An 18,960-nucleotide genomic window follows, 5' to 3' on the forward strand; every position below is an offset into this window, starting at 1 on the left:
TCAAACCAGAAGCCCAAAGTCAATCAATGTCCCATCATAGCATCCCACGTTATCTGCGTCTGCTCGTTATGGATCTCAGGCTTTTCGACAAAAAAGAAGGTCTTTTCCGAAACATGCAAAGCCCGGGAATGCATCTCATCACCAGCCACACGCATCCCCCTAGCATCCAACATATCAGTCCCCGAAAGCACCTGTGATACCACCTTCGTTACAACATCCATAGAAATCATTGTCTTTCGTGGGAAAATCTCATAGAGCGCCTCAACAAATAGCGGCGTTTCCACTACTCCAGGACACAACGCGTTCACCCGGATTCCTTCAGCCCAGAGCCGATCACCGATAGAACGAGTGAATCCGATCATCGCATCTATAAGCTTTGGTCAGCCAGCGATTCCTAGGATTATTTTCCTCAACTTATCCTTGACGCACGTTTGGTCCCACTGTACACCGGGGCCAGCATGCAGGGATACAATCCACCGATACTGGATGTCAGTATCAAGTTCCGATGTCCTTTTGTTGACTCTGGCGATCGTCGGAAATAGTGCATCGCAAGATAACTGGTGTACACAGCTCCGTTCAAGTTGATATCGACAATTTCGGAGCCCGGCGAGGGTGGAATCCCGGTCTCAGGCTGATCAGCGAAGAAGTCGGTGTACTCTGCTTTTCCGGCATTTGCGAAAACGAAATCTAACCGACTATGCGCATTGAAGACTCGGTCGAATACAGAGGCTAGCTCGTCGTAGTTCCGCACATCGGCTTTGTGGAACTTCGTGTTCGAGAGGGAAGCTGCGGCTGCTTCGCCTCGTTCTTGGTTGGTGCCTATGATGTGGACTTGCCAGTTGGCTTGGCTGAGGTGTTGGGCGACTGCCAGACCGATGCCACTAGCTGTTGGGTTTTGGTTAATGGTTAGTGCGCGTGTGAACTTGGAAGGTTGGTTTCATACTGCCTCCGGTGATTAGAGCGACCTGCGCCATATTTGTGGTGATGGCCAGATGGAAAAACCTGGAAGAAGATTTTATTTTGGCAGAGGGGGTTTCTTCGAAACGATCGAGTGGGTTGGCTCTAATAGGTAGATCGTATGCATCTACGGAGTATAGCATCATTTCCTTGTTCGAAAGATCCTATACCCACTTCATCTGCTATCGCGCTTCATCATTGGGTCGGAATATGTTCACTCATCCATAGCGGATCCGACTGCAGTACCGTCGCACTAGTTCATTTCCTCAACGAATCCAATAATGACACATTGTCACTGTTGGATGACGCTGGAGGTTTATGGCGTTGACCTGCTCTGTGATGGTCAAAGGTGCTAGTAATACGGGGTAAGCGCGGAAGACCGAGATCCCCCAGTGATCAGGCTTTCAACTCTATCTGTCCAGCTCAGTGTTCTCTCGGCCTCAACCCCTTGCTTCTCTGAAAGATAAGGTGTGGTTTCGAGATGCCGCTATCATTGTTATTCCCATGAACCTCCGGGATAGCTGCAGGTACATGATTCCACTGTGACACCTGCAGAACTTCCGCACATATGTCAAAGCCATATGCAAATCGCGCCGATGTGGCAATGAAATTGACTATATTAGCTTCTCCAAATGCATTATGCGATAAGCTATACTCGTGTTTGGGGCCAATGTCACCCCGCAAGGAGATCGAGACTCTTAGGTGGAGTCGTCCAGATGCCCGTCCAGATGTCAAATTGGAACAACCTTGGAATCTCAAGACCGAGTGGCATATGTGTACTCCGTACGGAGTACTCTTCAAGACCAATGCCATGGTAAATTTAATCGGCAACACCACATACATTATTACAAAAGTACAACAGCAAGGGCGACGAGAACTGTGCGGCGAACTATCTACGAAGCCGGCGTAAACCCCTATAATCCCCGACGGAGCCCCCTTGAAACGCAAAGAAGCTAGCCCGAGGATCCTCATTATGGCGACTCCATACAAACTGATCTCTAAGACATTGTCAATCTGCCGATAACGGACATTTGAACAAGAACAAAGAGGCGCGTAAGCGCCTTCACAGGGCATTCCACTATTTTAGGCGAGAACCGGGTTTCCCACAAACCCCAAAGAGCAGAGTGCCGTCGATCATCGCGATGCATGAGATGTATACGTTGTTTACAGCAAAGAAACTGTCAAGTGGGTCCAGATCCAACGGCTGGATCTCACTAAGTCCCACGATGTGGGTTGCCATCAGATGTATGCCATGTTAAATGGGACACATCGGATTGTCATGTCCGGATGGACCCCCGGTCTCACGCGACCCAATTTTATCGCTTTGACTTGCTGCAGATGGGAAGGCAAAATGGAAGGCTTTAGAACATCGTTGACTATCCTGAATTGGTGGCAATTATTGGCCGATCATGTCATTTTTGGCGTGTCGTGCATCGTACAGTCAACAGTGGAGGGGCCACGGCATGGCGGAGTATAACATGGTGCATATCTGGCCTCATTAAGGATTTTGTGAAATTATCCCCCATTCCCCAAGCGAAGTTACGCTGTCGGACCTCGCGTGGAAGGTTTATTGAACCCTTGCTTGAAATATAGGGATGTATTGTAGTTTCGGGCTGATCTGAATTTGGACCTACTTGGCCAAAAAGTAACGATCGATTATCTCAGGTTCTTGCACATCTACCTTGCTATGATATGCACCAATTGGGATGACACGATAGAAGTTAGTCGATGCTGTCACTCTGCTCATCGCATTCCTGGAGCTTTCGGGGAAATATGTGCAACGAAGTGGATCTTCTGTCAAAGCCAGATCTGATATGTCCACTTCTCCCACATGAGCTGTCGGAAAATCATTCCTTTCTCTCTCCCATGATTGGACAGAATATTTACGAGCAAAGCATGTAAGATCTGGTTTATGATGTGGCCGTTAATCTGCTCGCCCCTCCAACCCACAATACAATGAATGCTCCGCCGCGGTGGTTCGCTTCCAACCTTGCTTTGGCTAAAAGAGAGGCCCATCCGAAGATGAACCGCCGGGGAAATAGCTGATATGATCCGTAGAAAACTTCATTCTATTGCGGGATTTCTACGGGTCGTACACGATATGACATATCCAAGGTGCATGCGTAATGGGGGATATCCGCATCCCCGGGGACCCCTTCTCTCGATTTCCCCGAAGTATATTTAGGACAGTGCAGCCCTACAATGATTCCAAATCATTCAAACCAACAACCTCACTCCGTTTGCTTTTGCCTTGAGGTCTGATTCTCGATCTATCTCGCCTGTCATGTCCGCAGAACATACCGCCACGTGGACGCCAGGCGATTTCGAACATCCCAACGAGGACTTGCGCCGCTCCATTACCATTGCATTATGCTTTGCATTCACGTTGTCGACGCTATCCGTTGCCCTGCGTATCTTGGCGAGAAAGATGACTGGTAGCAAGCTTTTCATGGATGATTACTTGATCCTAGTTGCTCTGTTATTCAAATATGCCTGCTCCAGTGGAGTTGTAGGTCGTGAGTGTCACTGGCATACTCAACTCAAGGCGAAGCCTTGATACTAATATAAGAATGAAGTTTTATATAATGGCTTGGGGTCGCACATTACAATGATCCCAGCAAAGAATCTCGTTGTTTACTTCCAAGTATGTAACACCCTCGCCTTGAATCAATTACATCCATTGACCCAAACTATAGATTGGATACTCCAACAATTTCATCTACACGGGCTGCATTGCCTTTATCAAGTTCTCCATTTTGGCGCTATACAAGCGTCTCTTCGCCGTCCGACACATGACCATTGCAGTAAACTTGATGTTTGGATTCATCTGTCTCTGGGTCGTCGGTGTATATGTTGCTGGAGCTCTTATATGCATTCCAGCGAGCAAGTTCTGGGATCAGTCGATCGAAGGAGCATGTCTCGACCCAGCCAAGTTCAACTACGGCTTGCAGATTCCCAACATTCTCTCCGATCTTATCCTCCTGGTTATGCCCATGAGAGTTGTATGGACATTGCCGATCCCCAAGTCCCAAAAAATGCTGCTTTCTGGAGTCTTCCTCGTCGGTGGCCTGTATGTTGAGAATAACCATTCATATTGCAATGAGCATATACTGATGTCTCCTTTCTAGGACTCTGATATTTGACTGCTTCCGCCTCGACGCCATGATCAAATTAGTGGGCCAAGGTCCTGATATCACCTGTTCGTATCACCATTCATTTATCCGTTGACCACAGATCTGACCATTTATTTAGACAACCAAGTCCCCGTCGTCGTATGGACTTGTATCGAGGCAGCAGTCGGAATCACCGCCGCCTGTCTTCCCAACCTGCGCCCGCTCTTCAAGCTGGGCCACCGCAACTTCTGGTCGACACTTCGCTCCTCAAACAAGGAAGTGTCCGAGCAGACTCTTGTCCCCACAACCTCTGGAAGCACCATATCTTCGGACCGGAAACACTATTCCTATATCGTCGAAGGGAATATTGAATCTGCTGGGTATAATAGTTTCGCCAACAGGGGGAACTATTAGATCTGCGGTTCGACACAGGATGGTTGGGACATTTTCACTTTTCACTTTTTTCTTCTTGAGATACCTTCATTAACACCTTACTTTCTTTTTATTGTCACATAATCTTCTATTACTTTCTCATACCCCAATACCATTTTCTTTTGTCATCCAGGTTGCGTTTCCAGACTTGATTATGTTCCAAACTAGCCTGTAAATTGACCCAAATCTAGAACAGTACAACTTGTGAGCCGATTAGGAAACCACACACATGCATATTCTGATGGCCAAGCTCATTTGCTGCCATTGCTCTATAGTTTGACGTGGTAGAAATTCTCGCCTTCTTACTCCACATCAAAAGTGGAATGGAAATCAAAATAATGACGAACCTGTCGAAGATCAGCAGGGAGAAGACACTTAGTATAGGTAATTACTTTGTGGGGGCCCAAACGATGTTGTTCCAGCATGATCAAGATAGGTGGTCTTTCCAGGCGTCAAGGATTGAATAGAGCACCAGTATCACTATCAACGACAACGCCATTGAATAGAGGCTACTATTGTGCCAGCGAGCAAAGAGAGGATGAGGTTGAATTGCTACAAACAAACGGAAACAGCTACTCCATCCGCTACTATTAGGGCCGAAAAGAAATTCGGAACTCGACTTGGAGCCCACTGAGTTTACTGTCTGGACTCGCCTTGAGTCAAATGTGATGCAAGACCCCGTCGACACACTGGCTATTGTGATGGCCGTAGAATAAGAGCAGGACACGTAGAGAAATATGTCTGGCTATCTTTCGAGATACTTCGCAGGATAGACCGATTCGAGGACCCCCGGGATGTTGGTGCTCAGATACTGCGTGGTTGGACGAGCAAAGAATCTCAAAGGATGAAAAACGTCAAGACAAAGTCGCTTGACCATGTGAGATTGATTTTGTGAAGACTTAACTGGGCTAAGGCGAAGTAGGGAAAAAGAAAAGCACTTAACTGCGATTGTAATATACCGACAGACGAACAGGCTAAAGTCTCATTGGACGAACTTCAATCTCTCGAGTATACCTCGAAAGCAACCTCCAAAAATATCAAGCAAACAGTATGATCCCACCTAATCCAGCGACCAGACATAAGCTCGAAACGTCTCTCGACTATACTCACTCCAGGGATAAACCGTCAAATCAAACTCCGGCTTCAACCGCCTGCGATCCCTCTCCGTCATCCGGAATCCACGCTCACTATTACAGCAAGCACACTGCGCCGTACAATGTCCCCACCCTTTCTTCCTCCGCGCATCAGGCGGATTCTCACAACACCCACACTGCCGACCACAGCACCCACCTCGTCTCGCACAATCTTCGCGCAGCCACTCACTCTTCAAATACCACTGCGGATCCTTCCGAATCCACAAATACCCGCTCTTGATAGGGCCCGCAGGACATCCCGCCAACATAGTATCATAGGTCCGCTCGACGCGCGTGTATTCGCGGTCCAAGGATATTAGCTCTTCGATCATATCCGGCAAGAATGATTTAGCCGCTTGGTCATGGCCGGCCCGAACCATCTGGATGCACTCCTTTAGGAAGTTCTCGTGTTGGGTTGTTTCGCGGAGACGTTGCTCGGTTTCGATGATGGATTGCGACCAGCGCGAGAGCACGGCTGGGTCGGTCTCCCACCATACTTCCCGCTTTGCGCGTATGATTTGCCAGTTCAGCCAGCGGCTGGAGGTCTCCGCGGCGTCTTGCATGTAGTCCCGGATGCCTTCCAGCTTTGGGAATCGCATTTTCTTGGTTTGGGGTTTCATCTTTGCTTTCTTGATTACTCTGGAGTAACTTAGGTGGACCTACAGGTGAATGAGTCAAATGAGTTGAGAGAGGACTTACATCACTTTTTATCATCGGATTGAAGTGTCGTCTTGGTGAGTTTGGCGGTCCATGGACGGTGGGATATTGGCTTTGGGGGTATATTTTCTCATGAGAACATTGCTGCTATGAGCTGACAACAATTGATCTGGATATAGAGTAGCAAGGGAAATGACAAGCACCGGCATGCTTCTACTTGCAACTCGGCGTGGGCATCCAGTGAGGGCAAAGAAAGCGATCAGACGAAAGAGGCGACCCCGACGGGCCAATCAAACGCAACGGAGTCGCTCCGACCGGCGTGTCCATGCGGGGTGTTGTTCGCCTATAATTTAGTTTGCACCGTTGCGATGGCTTTTGATTGTGTGTTTTCAGCAAATTCCTCAATTCGTTGACATTGCATCCCAAGGTTATCGACCGCAACCGACCCAACATGTCCCACGATACAAGCAATGGCACGGCGAAGCGCCGAGTGTTGGTAGTTGGAGCAGGTGGTGTGGGGACAATGGTCTGCGTCGCCCTCGAAAGATCTGGACAAGCATCAGTCACGGCTGTTCTGCGGTCAAATTATGAGCAGGTTGTCCAGCATGGATTCGAAATCGAGTCCATCGATCATGGGAAACTATCATCCTGGAGACCGAGTGCAGGTACGCAAGCAGCAAAAGCAGAAGTGGGATACCACTAACGTGTATATAGTCGTCAATGCAGTCCCACAGCCGGATGCCAATGCCCCATTCGACTATGTGGTCGTCACAATGAAGAACATTCCTGAAGTGAACAATATTCCGAAGATCATAGCTCCAGCCATGACCCCAGGGCACACCGCGATCGTGTTATTCCAGAATGGACTGTACATCGAGCCGCCAATCCTCGAAGCATTCCCCTCGAATGTGGTGCTCTCAGCGCCGAGTTTCATCGGCGCACATGAGAACAATGGCCACGTAACCCACACCGACCACGACAACTTCCACATCGGCGCATTCCGCAACAAAGCACTAGACGCGAAACTCGAACGCGCCAAGCTCGAAGAGTTCGCGGCAATCTATAACGCCAGCAAAGTCGTCGATGCAGAGGTCGTTGATGACATCATCCTATATCGCTGGCGGAAGGTGCTCTGGAACGGAATCTTCAATCCCATGTGCGCTATCACGCAGCTTGATAGTGCCGCGGTGCGACGTTTTGGTGGCGAGCATAGTTTGATTAGACCCGGTATGACTGAGATGGTCGCCATTGCCAAGGCAGATGGCTATGATCTTGGACCTGGCATTGTCGATGAGATGATTGAGTCGACCCCGATCGAGTTATCGTTCCGACCCAGTATGCTGGTGGATGTGGATAAGGGGAATCCCATGGAGGTGGAGGTTATTTTGGGCAATGCTTTGCGTGTGGCGAGGGAGAAGGGTGTCGCTACACCGGTTTTGGATAATACGTATCGGTTTGCGAAGCTCACCCAGGCGCGATTGTTGGCCGCAAGGGGGTTGATTGTTGAGCCGAAGGAGCTGCCAACTCAAGATTTGATATAATTATGTGTTTGTCGTATCTTGGAAATAGAGCTAGTTGTCCGTTGTAACACTGCATTGCGATTGGGGCAATGACAAGCGAGGTACGTAGTACTCCGCACGAAGTACTACATGACAGATATCCTTGTATGATTTGATTTCACAGAATCAAAAGCAATTCTGCGTGAGAAAGCCGGTGGACCAGCCACTAGGAATGTCGAGCTGAGACCAGCTGAACGCCCTGTCGGACTATTGAACTTGACATTGCGCTGTCATCGTCCTTTTTTGACAAAAGACGTACTCCGTACACCCCTTATTCTTACTATGTCAGAGTATCAAAAATGGAGCGAATCGATGTCCACACCCACTGCGTGCCCCCCTCGTATCGCGAGTATTGCCTACAGAACGAGTTCGCGGGCAAGGGCCATCCCGATGGAATGCCCGCGATCCCAGTAAGCACTCAACTAAAACAATCAAGCCGTTTGGTTAACGCGAAACTAGGAATGGAGCGCCTCAGCCCACATCCAGCTAATGGAAAAGCTGAAGATCAAAAAATCAGTCCTGAGCATGTCCTCCCCAGGAACCCATCTAACACCAGGGAACGACGAAGAAGCCCGATGCATAACCCGACGCGCCAACGAGGACATGTCAAAAATCTGCGCCGAAAATCCAAATCATTTCCTCTTCTTTGCGTCTCTCCCCCTCCCAGATGTAGACGGCTCCCTTGCAGAAATAGACTATGCACTGGACCATCTTGGCGCAGTCGGATTCCAGATCCTGACCAGCTCACATGGCATCTACCCGGGCGATCCGAGATTCGATCGCGTTTTTGACAGGTTGAGCAAGCGCAAGACGATCGTTTTTCTTCATCCGACGACATGTCTCATCCGACGCGGTGATAAGTCCCTAGAGAAGGTGGCGCCGCTCCCCGGCGTCGCTGCGCCCATTATGGAGTTTATGTTCGATTCGACCCGGTCGCTTATGAGTCTGCTGACATCCGGGACTGTTGAGCGCTGCCCGGGGATTACTTTCGTTTCTTGTCATTGCGGTGCGGCATTGCCGCCGATTATGCAGAGAATCGCAGAGTTCTCGTCGATGCTGCCCAGTCCTGGGAAGGAGATTAGCGGAGAGAAGATTAAGCTGTTGTTGCGGACGCGCTTTTATTTTGATCTTGCGGGTGTGCCATTTCCAGATCAGATTCATGGGCTTCTCCGGTTGGTGGATTCGTCTAGATTGCTTTATGGGAGTGATTATCCCTATACCCCTGCAGCGCTGGCGGAGAGTTTGGCCAACAGAGTGGATGAAGGACTGAGAAGTCAATTTGGATTGGACACAGCGCGACAAATATTGCTTGAAAATGCGAAGGCCCTTCTTGGGGAGATTAGGGAAGGACGTGATTTGCCCCTGAGGATTGAAATCGGTCGTTGAGCGCGTAGGGAGGGTATCGTTCTGATTCGCTTTGAACTTATCTCATAATACGACATACTTAAACGAGCGATATGTGTATGACTGACCGAGAACATTGAAAGACTACAAAAGATAGTCAATTTGAAAAAAATAAAAATGGCGAAGGGGGAGTTATATCGCTTGGTCATTGAGCGTAGCTCTATGGTTACTATCAGTGATGTTGTACTATCTCCAAACTTCAGCTTTGCCTGTCTTTCTAAATACCCTATTCGACTAGCTAGTTCATTGCTAAAGGTGAGCTACGAGGATAGGTTCTCAAAGGAGTAAAAAGCAAGAGTCTTTTCCATTGCAGAGCTACCTAACATTTGTGTATCATATTTCTGTTTCCAAATCTCAACCAAACACCAGTTCAACCAAGAAGCAATTCCACATTAAATCGTGTAAGAACCAACATCAAACTACATCTTTTCCGATTTTCTCTCACATCAAATCGAGAACCTGTTCCCGAATCGAAGTAAGGTCATCAACATCAGCTACTCCCTTTTCCCGCATCTCCTCCAACTTATGCGTAACCCACTGATCAGCCTTGTCAAACACCAATTCCCAACGACCTCTCGAATAGATGTTCCTATTCTGCAGCCAACCCATCGCAAGCAAAGTAGCAATAATCACCGCCTCATCCCCAAATGGGAAGGTACCGCCAGCCACTCGACCGGCATTACCAAGCAGCTTCTTAACCTCCATTTGTTTGACATTCATGTTAGTATGCATGCTCGCGAATAACTCGTTCGACCAGGACCAGCTACCGTCGTAGTTCTGGAGCCGGATCACTTCGTCAACGCCCATCTTTGGGGGAGTCGGACCGAAAGGGTCAGTAGGGGATGATGCGGGCGATCCGCCAAGGCTCTGCTGAACAGGTTCAGCTCTGAAAGGTGATGCATATATGTGCGGTGTGGGTGCAGGATCCTCCACGGCTTGGGATTGTGCGAAATTTCCAAAACAAGGCACTCCGCGGCCTGATGAATCGGTTGGGCTTGGTACAAAAGGCGGGCTTCGTGCTGATAGATTCGTGCCAGATGAAGCATTGCTTGACGATCCGAAGAGGGAAGGACTGGCTTGTTGGAATTGACCAGTATGGCCAAAAGACAGGCTTTGTCTTTGTGCTGGTGCATTTGCGCCAAATGAAGCATTGCTTGACGATCCGAAGAGAGAAGGACTGGATTGTTGGAATTGACCAGTATGGCCAAAAGACAGGCTTTGTCTTTGTGCTGGTGCATTTGCGCCAAATGAAGCATTGCTTGACGATCCGAAGAGAGAAGGACTGGATTGTTGGAATTGACCAGTATGGCCAAAAGACAGGCTTTGTCTTTGTGCTGGTGCATTTGCGCCAAATGAAGCATTGCTTGACGATCCGAAGAGGGAAGGACTGGCTTGTTGGAATTGAGCAGCATGGCCAAAAGGCAGGCTTTGTGCTGGTGAATTTGCGTCAAATGGAGCATTGCTTGACGGTCCGAAGGGAGAAGGACTGGATTGTTGGAGAGCAAGACACCCAAAGTTCAGGCTTTGTGGTGGTATGATTGTGCCAAATGAAGCATTGCTTGACGATCCGAAGGGAGAAGAACTGGATTGTTGGAATTGAGTAGCACGCCCAAAAGGCGCCCCGCCGCTTCCCTTCAAAGCCTTCTGTGGAATTGAAAGCTTCTCAACAGTATGCTCTTTGGAGGCGGGTTGTTTATCCTTTTGCTCTGAGGTTAGAGAGCTGCGCTCCTCCAAAGCCACGAACGAGCAGTATTTTCCAGTGACCTGAAACTTGATTCCCAGACTTTGGCATTCGCGCTCTGCAAGCCGCTGCTGTGTCTCGATGTGAAGTTGTTTGAAGGAGTTGCCGTCTTTATCCTTGGCATCGGAGAGCCAGCCGTGGTTCTCCTCGAGCTCGATCACGGCTTTGCGAGAGGCGAGCTGGTGAATCGTTTCGCCGGTCCCAATGTCACAGATCGGAATTCTCAGCTGGAGAGGGCCTTGCTTGGAATTCGCAGTGAGCTTCATGGCCTTGGGGATATCTCCGGTCGCGGCAGGGTTCATGAGGACGAAGACATTTGTTCTGATGAACGGGTACAGCGACGGAATCTTGTAGGGCGCCTGGATCGCTTTTGGCGGCGTCAGAGTTGGGAGCTTCGCGGTCGCTCGCTTTTCGGTGTCGACCTTCAGATCGGGTTCCTGGAAGTTCTTGTCGAACAATGAGATGGGCTCCAGCGGTTTACCTGCGTTGTGTTCCATAGCAACATCACCGTGTTTGTTCTTGTCTTCATCCTCGGGCTCGGACTCCCCTGGAGCTTCAGTTTCGCTCAAAATTTCAAACTCATTATCTGCCTGGGTCTCGTATTCGACTTCAAGTTTGTAGTCGTAGACATGGGGCGTGAGGGCCCCCTTGAGCATGCGAACCACCTTGCGGTCAAGCTCCTCATACTCCATAACAGATTGAGCGAATCCATTTCCGGCTCGCGCGATTCCCTCAACCAAGGAATGAGATGCCTGGTTGCCGATACCCAAGGAAAAGAACCGGGCCGTATTGTCAGCAGCCTTTTCCCGAACGAAGTCAAACAAACTCTGCTGGTTATAGATCTCTCCATCAGTGAGAATCAATACCTCCAGGTCTCTGTGGTTGAGTCGATTCCCCACAGTGCCGACGACGGCTTGTTCCATCTCCGTGCCACCCATGTTGGCACCGACGGTATCAGCAAACCCCAGAGCTTGCTGCAGGCTAGATGCATCGTACACCTTGCTCGTTGGCCACAAGAATGAATAGTAGCTTCCAAAAGAGCAGATGTTGAAGCAGACACCAACAGGCAAAGATTTGAGAAAGACCTTGAGTGCAGATTTCAGGGTTGGAATTTTGTCTACCATGCTTCCACTTCTGTCAATCACAAATACCACCTCGGGGCTCGCAGGTTGGAGACTAAACTTTGGCACGATGGTTGCCATCAGGGCTCGCTGATGGGGAATGGTCGGGTGTGTTTCAAGCAATGCACAAGGTGTGTCGAGTCCATCCGCTTTGATGAGGATCACAAAATCTTGTTCCAGAACCACCGAGATGCTGTTCGCCAGAGGAACCATAGATGCAGACGCCTGGGAGGAATCAAATGTAGAAGAATTTGCTGGAGTAGAAGAAGTGCGTCCGAGGGAGACCTTAATCCGGTGGCTCGGGGATTCTAGCTCTCGAAGTACTGCACCCTTCTCCATCTGAACATCAACAGTGATGGACATTCCTTGACGATTAGCAGACACGCCAAGTGATGCAAGCTGAGCCGGACCGTAAGACATTAGACTCGCATAGCGAGGAGCAATACTGTTGGGCAGAGTGTAGCGAATACCGTCTGTCTGAGAGTCCTGCTTCAACTCTCCCACGAAGGTGATGTCGACATCGACCTTCTCGCGAGCGGGTACATTGCCGAGGCGAATAAGAAAGATATCATTCTCAGAGGTGTGTTCCATGACAGCAGCCGTCTGCTTTTGAGCAACTGCGTGTTTGTAGTCCGCGTTGGCTTGGGACTTGGTCTTCACCTTGCTATGCAGGATACGGGATCCAACCTTGCATTGGAAGCCGACCACACTAACACCATCATAAAGAGGGAACTGGTAGTTGATCTCTTCGATGACCTTGTCCGATGGATTGATGAATGTCTGGGTTAGGGTTGTGCGGGCCGCAGAGGATAGAATTGTTGCGTGAGCTTTAAGAGAGACCTGTGGAAGATACGTAGGCCACTGGGAATTCTTCTCGTACCACACACAGCCACAGTTGGCAGCCATGATGGTTGATTGGGCTCAGACTCAAAGGCAGGTAACCTAAGTGGAAGTCCAGTAGCAGCCAGGTGATGATGGGGAAGTGGCAGGGTTGATGGAAGATAAGGAATAGATGGGCTGGAATGTAAGTGATGGAAAGTGATGAAGTATTGAGAAGTGAATTTAGAGGTTTAGTAGATGTAAGAATAAGAAAAAGACAATCACCGGCCAGCAATCACCAGGTTTATATAGAGCTGCTTTGTACTCTCCTGTTTGGCCGGAGGAGTGGTTCCCGGGTTTGTTGCCTGGGCTGTCTGGTCAATTCGGGGCAAAACTCCTATGGTGCAGGTCTAGATCAAAATTACAGTAATTTGTACAGTATTCTACAATAGTAATTGCTGCCTACCATCGATAATTTAGCTAAGTACCTAGGTACATATACAACATGGTAATCGGAGTGAAGGCTAAAATATGCAGTTTTCGGTGTTGAAGATACAAGGTGGATGATATAGCACGTAGGGTTCAACGAAAGCTCATCTGATACCTGTCTACAAAGGGGATCTCTCTAAAAGGTGTAGAATTTTCCGAAGATCTCAATGGTATCTGCCACTATCTGCTATTTATGCTCTTTTGTGTACCGAAGAAGGGTATCTGCCGAGTAACCAAAAGGGGCGTAGCGTGGATGAGTCCTAAAGGATAAGAGATGATTCTCTATATTCGGGATCTTCCTCCAAATTGACAAGAGAGTGTACTTGTACTTCGTAGGTATGGTTCAATAAATGTGTATTTCGACTGTTGATCTTTCTTGAAAAAAGCTTTGGTGGATCATACGATGATATCTATGCACTGAGTCACTGGTGTGCTCGACAGAGCTCCAGGGTATATACATATCTTCAAGATGTATATGATGCATCAAGTACATATGAGATTAGTGTTGCATACATGTACATGTGTCGATCGTCATCCGTGGATCTATTGCTGAATGAGTCACTATCTGAGTCTACATTCCACTTTTCCTTACATGGATGTATTTCCATGCTTAGAGTACAAGTGCCTACCTTCCTACATCCTCCTATGTACATACGTAATGTGCTACCACTCTGCAAAATATGTCAATACTTCAAGACCAACTCAGCAGCGCTGGCTGGCGATTCATTAGAAAGTTGTTTGTACGGTCATCGATCAAGTATCCACTACATCCAACTTTTGAGCAAGACAGCACTATTCCAGGTGCCCTAATCTCACATCACAAAAACCCAATGTCCATATTATACATGTCACATAGACCTCATCAAAGCAACCGAAGTCTCCACATCAATAAAACATAGAATGAGATGCCCGATTACAGCTTGTACTGCAACAAGTTGGTGATCATCTCGCGAGCGGTGATGCGCGAGGTCGCCCACAACGTCGGGAAGTCCAGGGTGCTGGAGAAGGTATCGGCGTAGCCGAAGAAGAGCATGGGAGGGATCCAGCCACGGGCGTACTCAAGCGCGAAGCAAGACTCATCCATCTTGTACTGCTTGACCTGGCCGCGGACCAGGTGGTGCACGCTACCGGCGGGGTAGACCTCGGGCTTGAACTCCCCGGGGACGTAGGCCAGCTGGGTGCCCTGGAGGATGTTGAAGTAGTCGTCGGCGGTGTGGCGGCCGCTGTGGCCTTCGGTACCGATGGCAGTGCCTGTAGGGATTGAACATGGTTAGAAGGGGAAACATATTGGACTCGGGCGCGGGCGCAGAACTTACCGAAGATGATCAGGTACTCGGTGATACTGGCGTGAATGATGTACATAGCGCCCATGGCACCACCGGCGTTGTTGAAAACCCACTCTTCCTCGGTACTCAGGTACTTGGGATCAACCTTCTGCCCCAGCTCGGCAACAATGAAGTCGACGATGGAGCGGGTGTCCTCTCCATGGGCCTTGATAGCGCGCTGCGACATATCGTGCAGGTGCTCCGGGTCAAAGATGTAGAATTGCTCGAGGCGCGCATCGAGGAATCGGTAGACGGCAGAGAACAGAGCCAGGAAGATGGCTAGGTAGCTCAGCGCCTTGAAGGACAAGCAGCGGCAGCGGCAGCCGGAGCTGGAGCTGGAGGACTTGGAGGATTTGGAAGGCATCGTGGGGATTGTGGAAAGGGTCCTGGGGTCCAGAAGAGAAGAGGGAAGCCGAGCATTTAAATTTAATTTCACGCCCCTGGCGACAACCCCCGGAGTTCCACACGGTGGGGCATCAAAGCAAAACAATTGAGCAATATCAACACCCTCGCTTTCATTCAGCTGAAAACCGTCGGTCTCCGAAGAGATTTCCTTGCGCGAGCATCTACCTGTAGGTCTGTCTCACATCTTATTCAATACATGCATAATCCATTGCCTAGGCGATGTTTCCCGGACTACAATGCTTGAACAGTACTGTTTGCATGAGTTTGCATGAGTTTGTACTGTTTGACATGTGCCAACAGGCCATGTCGGATCATCACAATCCGAATCACCATGTTTTCTATTGGTCCATTGCCCTTGATATGAACTTGGGGTCGTCAGTTCTGTCAATTATGGTGCCTAAGATCCCCTATGTCCTCATCTAATAATTTCCCATGGCGCATTGCTCCTGTACCCGAGATGCGACCGGTGTCCGCGGACTCCGATGCCAAGCCACATCAAACTCTATTCTCTACCGTCCAGAAACAGATGGATAGCTTCCTATGTGCGGAGTACAGAGTATGTAGCTGCCGGTGTCGTATGTTGTCAGCCTGAGCATGCGGGATCTGAAAGACTCCTGCTCACAGAACATCAATCTGCTCAATCTCGGAGGTGCAATAGACTACCACAAGACACAAATACCATGTATGTTCCAAGTAATCAGCGAGTAGTGGGTTCGTTTCAGGAATATTTTGTAGGCCGAGTTCATACACTTCGAGGATATCTAGCTATGCTTAGATGTTGACCCAGTTGTACAGTATGAACTGCAATGTATGTAGACTTGCACGATAGTTACATGTGGGTACATACATATGTTCTTGAGATGGCTCTCGCGATAAAGTACTCTCAAGTACTCATATCATCACGCACTTCCCCATTTAGGAAAGCACCACCCACGACAGCTTTAAAGCCCTATTGACGAATGCACTCGTCGCCCACCCTACTACCTGATTGACCCCATTCATCTTCAGCGACCCCCGGCGATATAAATACCTGCCTCTCCCCATTTTTCCTCTTCTTCCTTTCTTCTCTCCTCAACACCAGCTCCGGTCACATCCAACATGTCTCTGTTGCCCAGTGAAGAATTTTCTGAGGGGATTGGATAGGTCTTTGCTGCGGCTCAGGTTCGGCTGGGGCACGAAGCATGTTCCAGGTTTCCACGACTGGCCTACGGGACCGCTGCGGATAGCAGTCTTTTTCGGCAAGGCGTGCGCTTACAGACTGTCCGTTCTTGTTTTCTCCAGGGATCTATCCACGAGCTAGCCGTGTGGCTTTCAGTTCAAGATACTACCTAATTTTTTGAACCCTCTTTGTCAGAGACAATCCTCTGATACCTGAACAAGACTTGCACCTTTACGTGGTGTTCAGGATAAGTAGCCTTTGTGGTGAAACTAAGCAAGTCTATTATATAGAAGTAGAATATATGTTCCCTCGCTCATGGTTTGATTTGTCTTGTGCTTTGTGCTTTGCAGATTGTGCTGTGAATATAGGACTATCCATGTTAAACCCACCTGGCAGAGGAATACGTCTGTTCTTTGCTGAAGGTTCTTCTTTGTTGTTGGCACGCATGTGTATTTGCTTCCAGTCTCAATGAACATATATAATATCTCTAGTCAGTACTTTTAACCCATTTCTCTTTGGTATGGCCGATTCTTCGAATGTCCTAGTGCGTCTAATATATACCTTGTGTCATCTCCGCATATATACTTCGACTCGATGGGAGATCGACGTGCCGATCATCGCCCATTGAAGAACGGTTGACATGCCGCATTCTCCCGCCTGGAAGACACATTCAGCCGGGTTGTCCAAGTGAGCATCTACTTGCAGCAGAAGACATATGCGCTGATTTGCGGGGTACCTGTGGATATTTGTGCCTGAAGAACCGGAAAACAGTGACGATGTGGCTGATCGGCAACAGCCCTTTCTGATGCCCTTCAAGATGCTTTTGAATAGGAATATATCTCTGAATATGTCTTTTGCATATTGGAATAATGACCACTGTCCTACAGATTTTCATTTGTGTAAATGAGTGACACCATACAGCCCTATCCTTGGTGGAAAACCCCCACAAATACTATATGCTAAGAGTTTACTCAAGAGCATCTGAAACGACTGCGGATAATCTCTCATCACGATCTCCGATTTGACCGCGTTCTAGAAATGGCAGCTTGATGCCCCGCTCTGTAACGTCCGCCGCCTCACATGTGCCAACGCCCGGAGATATCCCCCAATACTCCGTACACAGGAAAGAGAATAGCGCGATGCAAAACAAAATTCGATTCGTGTGAAAAGATTTGTCCATCATGCCCAGGAGCACGTACGTCCTGACTGGGATGATCTCCTTTCTTCACACCTTTCATACTCTGCACCGGACTGGTAGTGCAAGTCAGCCACCCCGAGCAAGCTTTTGGATTTACCCGGTTCTTGTGGAGTTCCGGGTAAAGTGTCACTAGATGGTGAATGTGTCCGCTCACCATCTCCCAATGCGAGATGTGAGACCGGACTTCTCCGTGCTCTATACGGAACATGAACGAGACAAGAATGCATCGCCAGTCCAGATCCCTCATGGATCAGATGTCTTGCGACACGAGATGGTAACTATAAAGCATCCAGACAGACCCGGTTTCATGCTGTCATACCAAGGTCCAATTCCATACCAACACTTCCAAAGACTACAACCTTGTTCATCAGTCCTCAAAAGCCACGATGAAGTCCTTCGCACCTCTGTCGCTTTTCTCCCTGTCCCTGGCTGCCCTGGGCAACGCTGCCTCCGTCCCAACTAAGAGTCTGACTCGCCGCTCAGACTTCTGCGACCAGTGGGGAACTGCCACGGCAGGTGATTTCATCTTGTACAACAACCTCTGGGGTCAGAGCGACGATCCCAACGGCGAGCAGTGCACCGGCCTGGACTGGGCCAACGGTGACACGATCTCCTGGCACTCCTGGTGGTCATGGGCCGGTACTCCCTGGCAGGTCAAGAGCTACCCGAATGCTGCGCTGCAGTTTACCCACAAGCCGTTGAGCGAAGTTAGCAGCATCAAGACCTCTTGGGAATGGAGGTAGGCAGATTGTCCCGCAGTCACGAAAGAGACAGGCTAACCATCTCAAACACAGCTATTCCACCACCGACATTGTCGCCGATGTCGCGTATGACATGTTCCTTAGCTCCACTGCTGATGGTAGCGATGAGTACGAGATCATGGTGTGGCTTGCTGCGCTGGGTGGAGCGGGCCCCATCTCGTCGACTGGCTCCCCCATCGCTACTGTTAACATCAACGGTATCTCGTGGGACGTTTACGTTGGTCCCAATGGTGCCATGACTGTGTACAGCTTTGTCGCTCCGTATACTGTTACTAGCTTCTCTGGTGATTTGTTGGACTTCTTCACTTACCTTGAGAACGACCAGGGCCTGAGCTCCAGCTTGTACTTGATTAATGTGCAGGCTGGCACTGAGCCTTTCACTGGTACCGCCGATTTCAAGGTTCCCTCTTACTCTGTCTCTGTTGTTTGAGCTCCTTGCCTTGAGCAGGATGAAGGTGCAGTAGTCTGTGGCGGGCGGGGTATCAAGGACATAGTTGATCGAGGCCGAAGAATGGAATGAACCAGGAATCCAATTTGATTCTATCAGTACCACTCCGTACCAAGGGCAATCAACCAAACCAGCGATAACCCGGCACCTCTGCCACCTCTAGAACAGTAAATTCCAAGAAGTCAAGCCACGGCAAAACATCTGGTAGCAGACACGCGGAGACACAACGAAATCCCTCA

The 18,960-nt window shown here is 49.1% G+C and overlaps 8 protein-coding genes across 8 annotated transcripts; 4 read left to right on the top strand and 4 right to left on the bottom strand.

The window, feature by feature from the left end:
* Window positions 1-23: 23 nt before the first annotated feature.
* N7457_003557 (uncharacterized protein) lies at window positions 24-974 on the bottom strand (the record flags this gene model as incomplete). Its single annotated transcript, XM_057174602.1, has 3 exons — window positions 24-367; window positions 430-885; window positions 944-974. The coding sequence occupies 3 exons, from the start codon at window positions 972-974 to the stop codon at window positions 24-26; spliced, it is 831 nt and encodes a 276-aa protein (XP_057034753.1).
* A 2,267-nt stretch (window positions 975-3,241) lies between these two features.
* N7457_003558 (uncharacterized protein) lies at window positions 3,242-4,484 on the top strand (the record flags this gene model as incomplete). The annotated part of the gene is made up of 5 exons (XM_057174603.1): window positions 3,242-3,473; window positions 3,534-3,601; window positions 3,654-4,027; window positions 4,086-4,156; window positions 4,210-4,484. The coding sequence occupies 5 exons, from the start codon at window positions 3,242-3,244 to the stop codon at window positions 4,482-4,484; spliced, it is 1,020 nt and encodes a 339-aa protein (XP_057034754.1).
* Window positions 4,485-5,562: 1,078 nt separating this feature from the next.
* On the bottom strand, window positions 5,563-6,255 carry N7457_003559 (uncharacterized protein; the record flags this gene model as incomplete). Its single annotated transcript, XM_057174604.1, has 1 exon — window positions 5,563-6,255. The coding sequence occupies one exon, from the start codon at window positions 6,253-6,255 to the stop codon at window positions 5,563-5,565; it is 693 nt and encodes a 230-aa protein (XP_057034755.1).
* Window positions 6,256-6,743: 488 nt separating this feature from the next.
* Window positions 6,744-7,833, top strand: N7457_003560 (ketopantoate reductase family protein; the record flags this gene model as incomplete). Its single annotated transcript, XM_057174605.1, has 2 exons — window positions 6,744-6,957; window positions 7,007-7,833. 2 exons carry the CDS (start codon window positions 6,744-6,746, stop codon window positions 7,831-7,833), a joined length of 1,041 nt encoding a protein of 346 aa, XP_057034756.1.
* A 317-nt stretch (window positions 7,834-8,150) lies between these two features.
* N7457_003561 (amidohydrolase family protein) lies at window positions 8,151-9,237 on the top strand (the record flags this gene model as incomplete). The annotated part of the gene is made up of 2 exons (XM_057174606.1): window positions 8,151-8,261; window positions 8,311-9,237. The coding sequence occupies 2 exons, from the start codon at window positions 8,151-8,153 to the stop codon at window positions 9,235-9,237; spliced, it is 1,038 nt and encodes a 345-aa protein (XP_057034757.1).
* A 459-nt stretch (window positions 9,238-9,696) lies between these two features.
* Window positions 9,697-13,023, bottom strand: N7457_003562 (uncharacterized protein; the record flags this gene model as incomplete). Its single annotated transcript, XM_057174607.1, has 1 exon — window positions 9,697-13,023. One exon carries the CDS (start codon window positions 13,021-13,023, stop codon window positions 9,697-9,699), a length of 3,327 nt encoding a protein of 1,108 aa, XP_057034758.1.
* A 1,315-nt stretch (window positions 13,024-14,338) lies between these two features.
* Window positions 14,339-15,114, bottom strand: erg2 (C-8 sterol isomerase ERG2; the record flags this gene model as incomplete). The annotated part of the gene is made up of 2 exons (XM_057174608.1): window positions 14,339-14,676; window positions 14,742-15,114. The coding sequence occupies 2 exons, from the start codon at window positions 15,112-15,114 to the stop codon at window positions 14,339-14,341; spliced, it is 711 nt and encodes a 236-aa protein (XP_057034759.1).
* Window positions 15,115-17,898: 2,784 nt separating this feature from the next.
* Window positions 17,899-18,703, top strand: xgeA (putative endoglucanase; the record flags this gene model as incomplete). Its single annotated transcript, XM_057174609.1, has 2 exons — window positions 17,899-18,251; window positions 18,307-18,703. 2 exons carry the CDS (start codon window positions 17,899-17,901, stop codon window positions 18,701-18,703), a joined length of 750 nt encoding a protein of 249 aa, XP_057034760.1.
* Between the last annotated feature and the right edge of the window lie 257 nt (window positions 18,704-18,960).

The sequence above is a fragment of the Penicillium paradoxum genome (genome assembly GCF_028828445.1).
Source record: "Penicillium paradoxum strain IBT 22861 chromosome Unknown utg000003l_segment0_segment0, whole genome shotgun sequence".
NCBI lineage: Eukaryota > Fungi > Ascomycota > Eurotiomycetes > Eurotiales > Aspergillaceae > Penicillium > Penicillium paradoxum.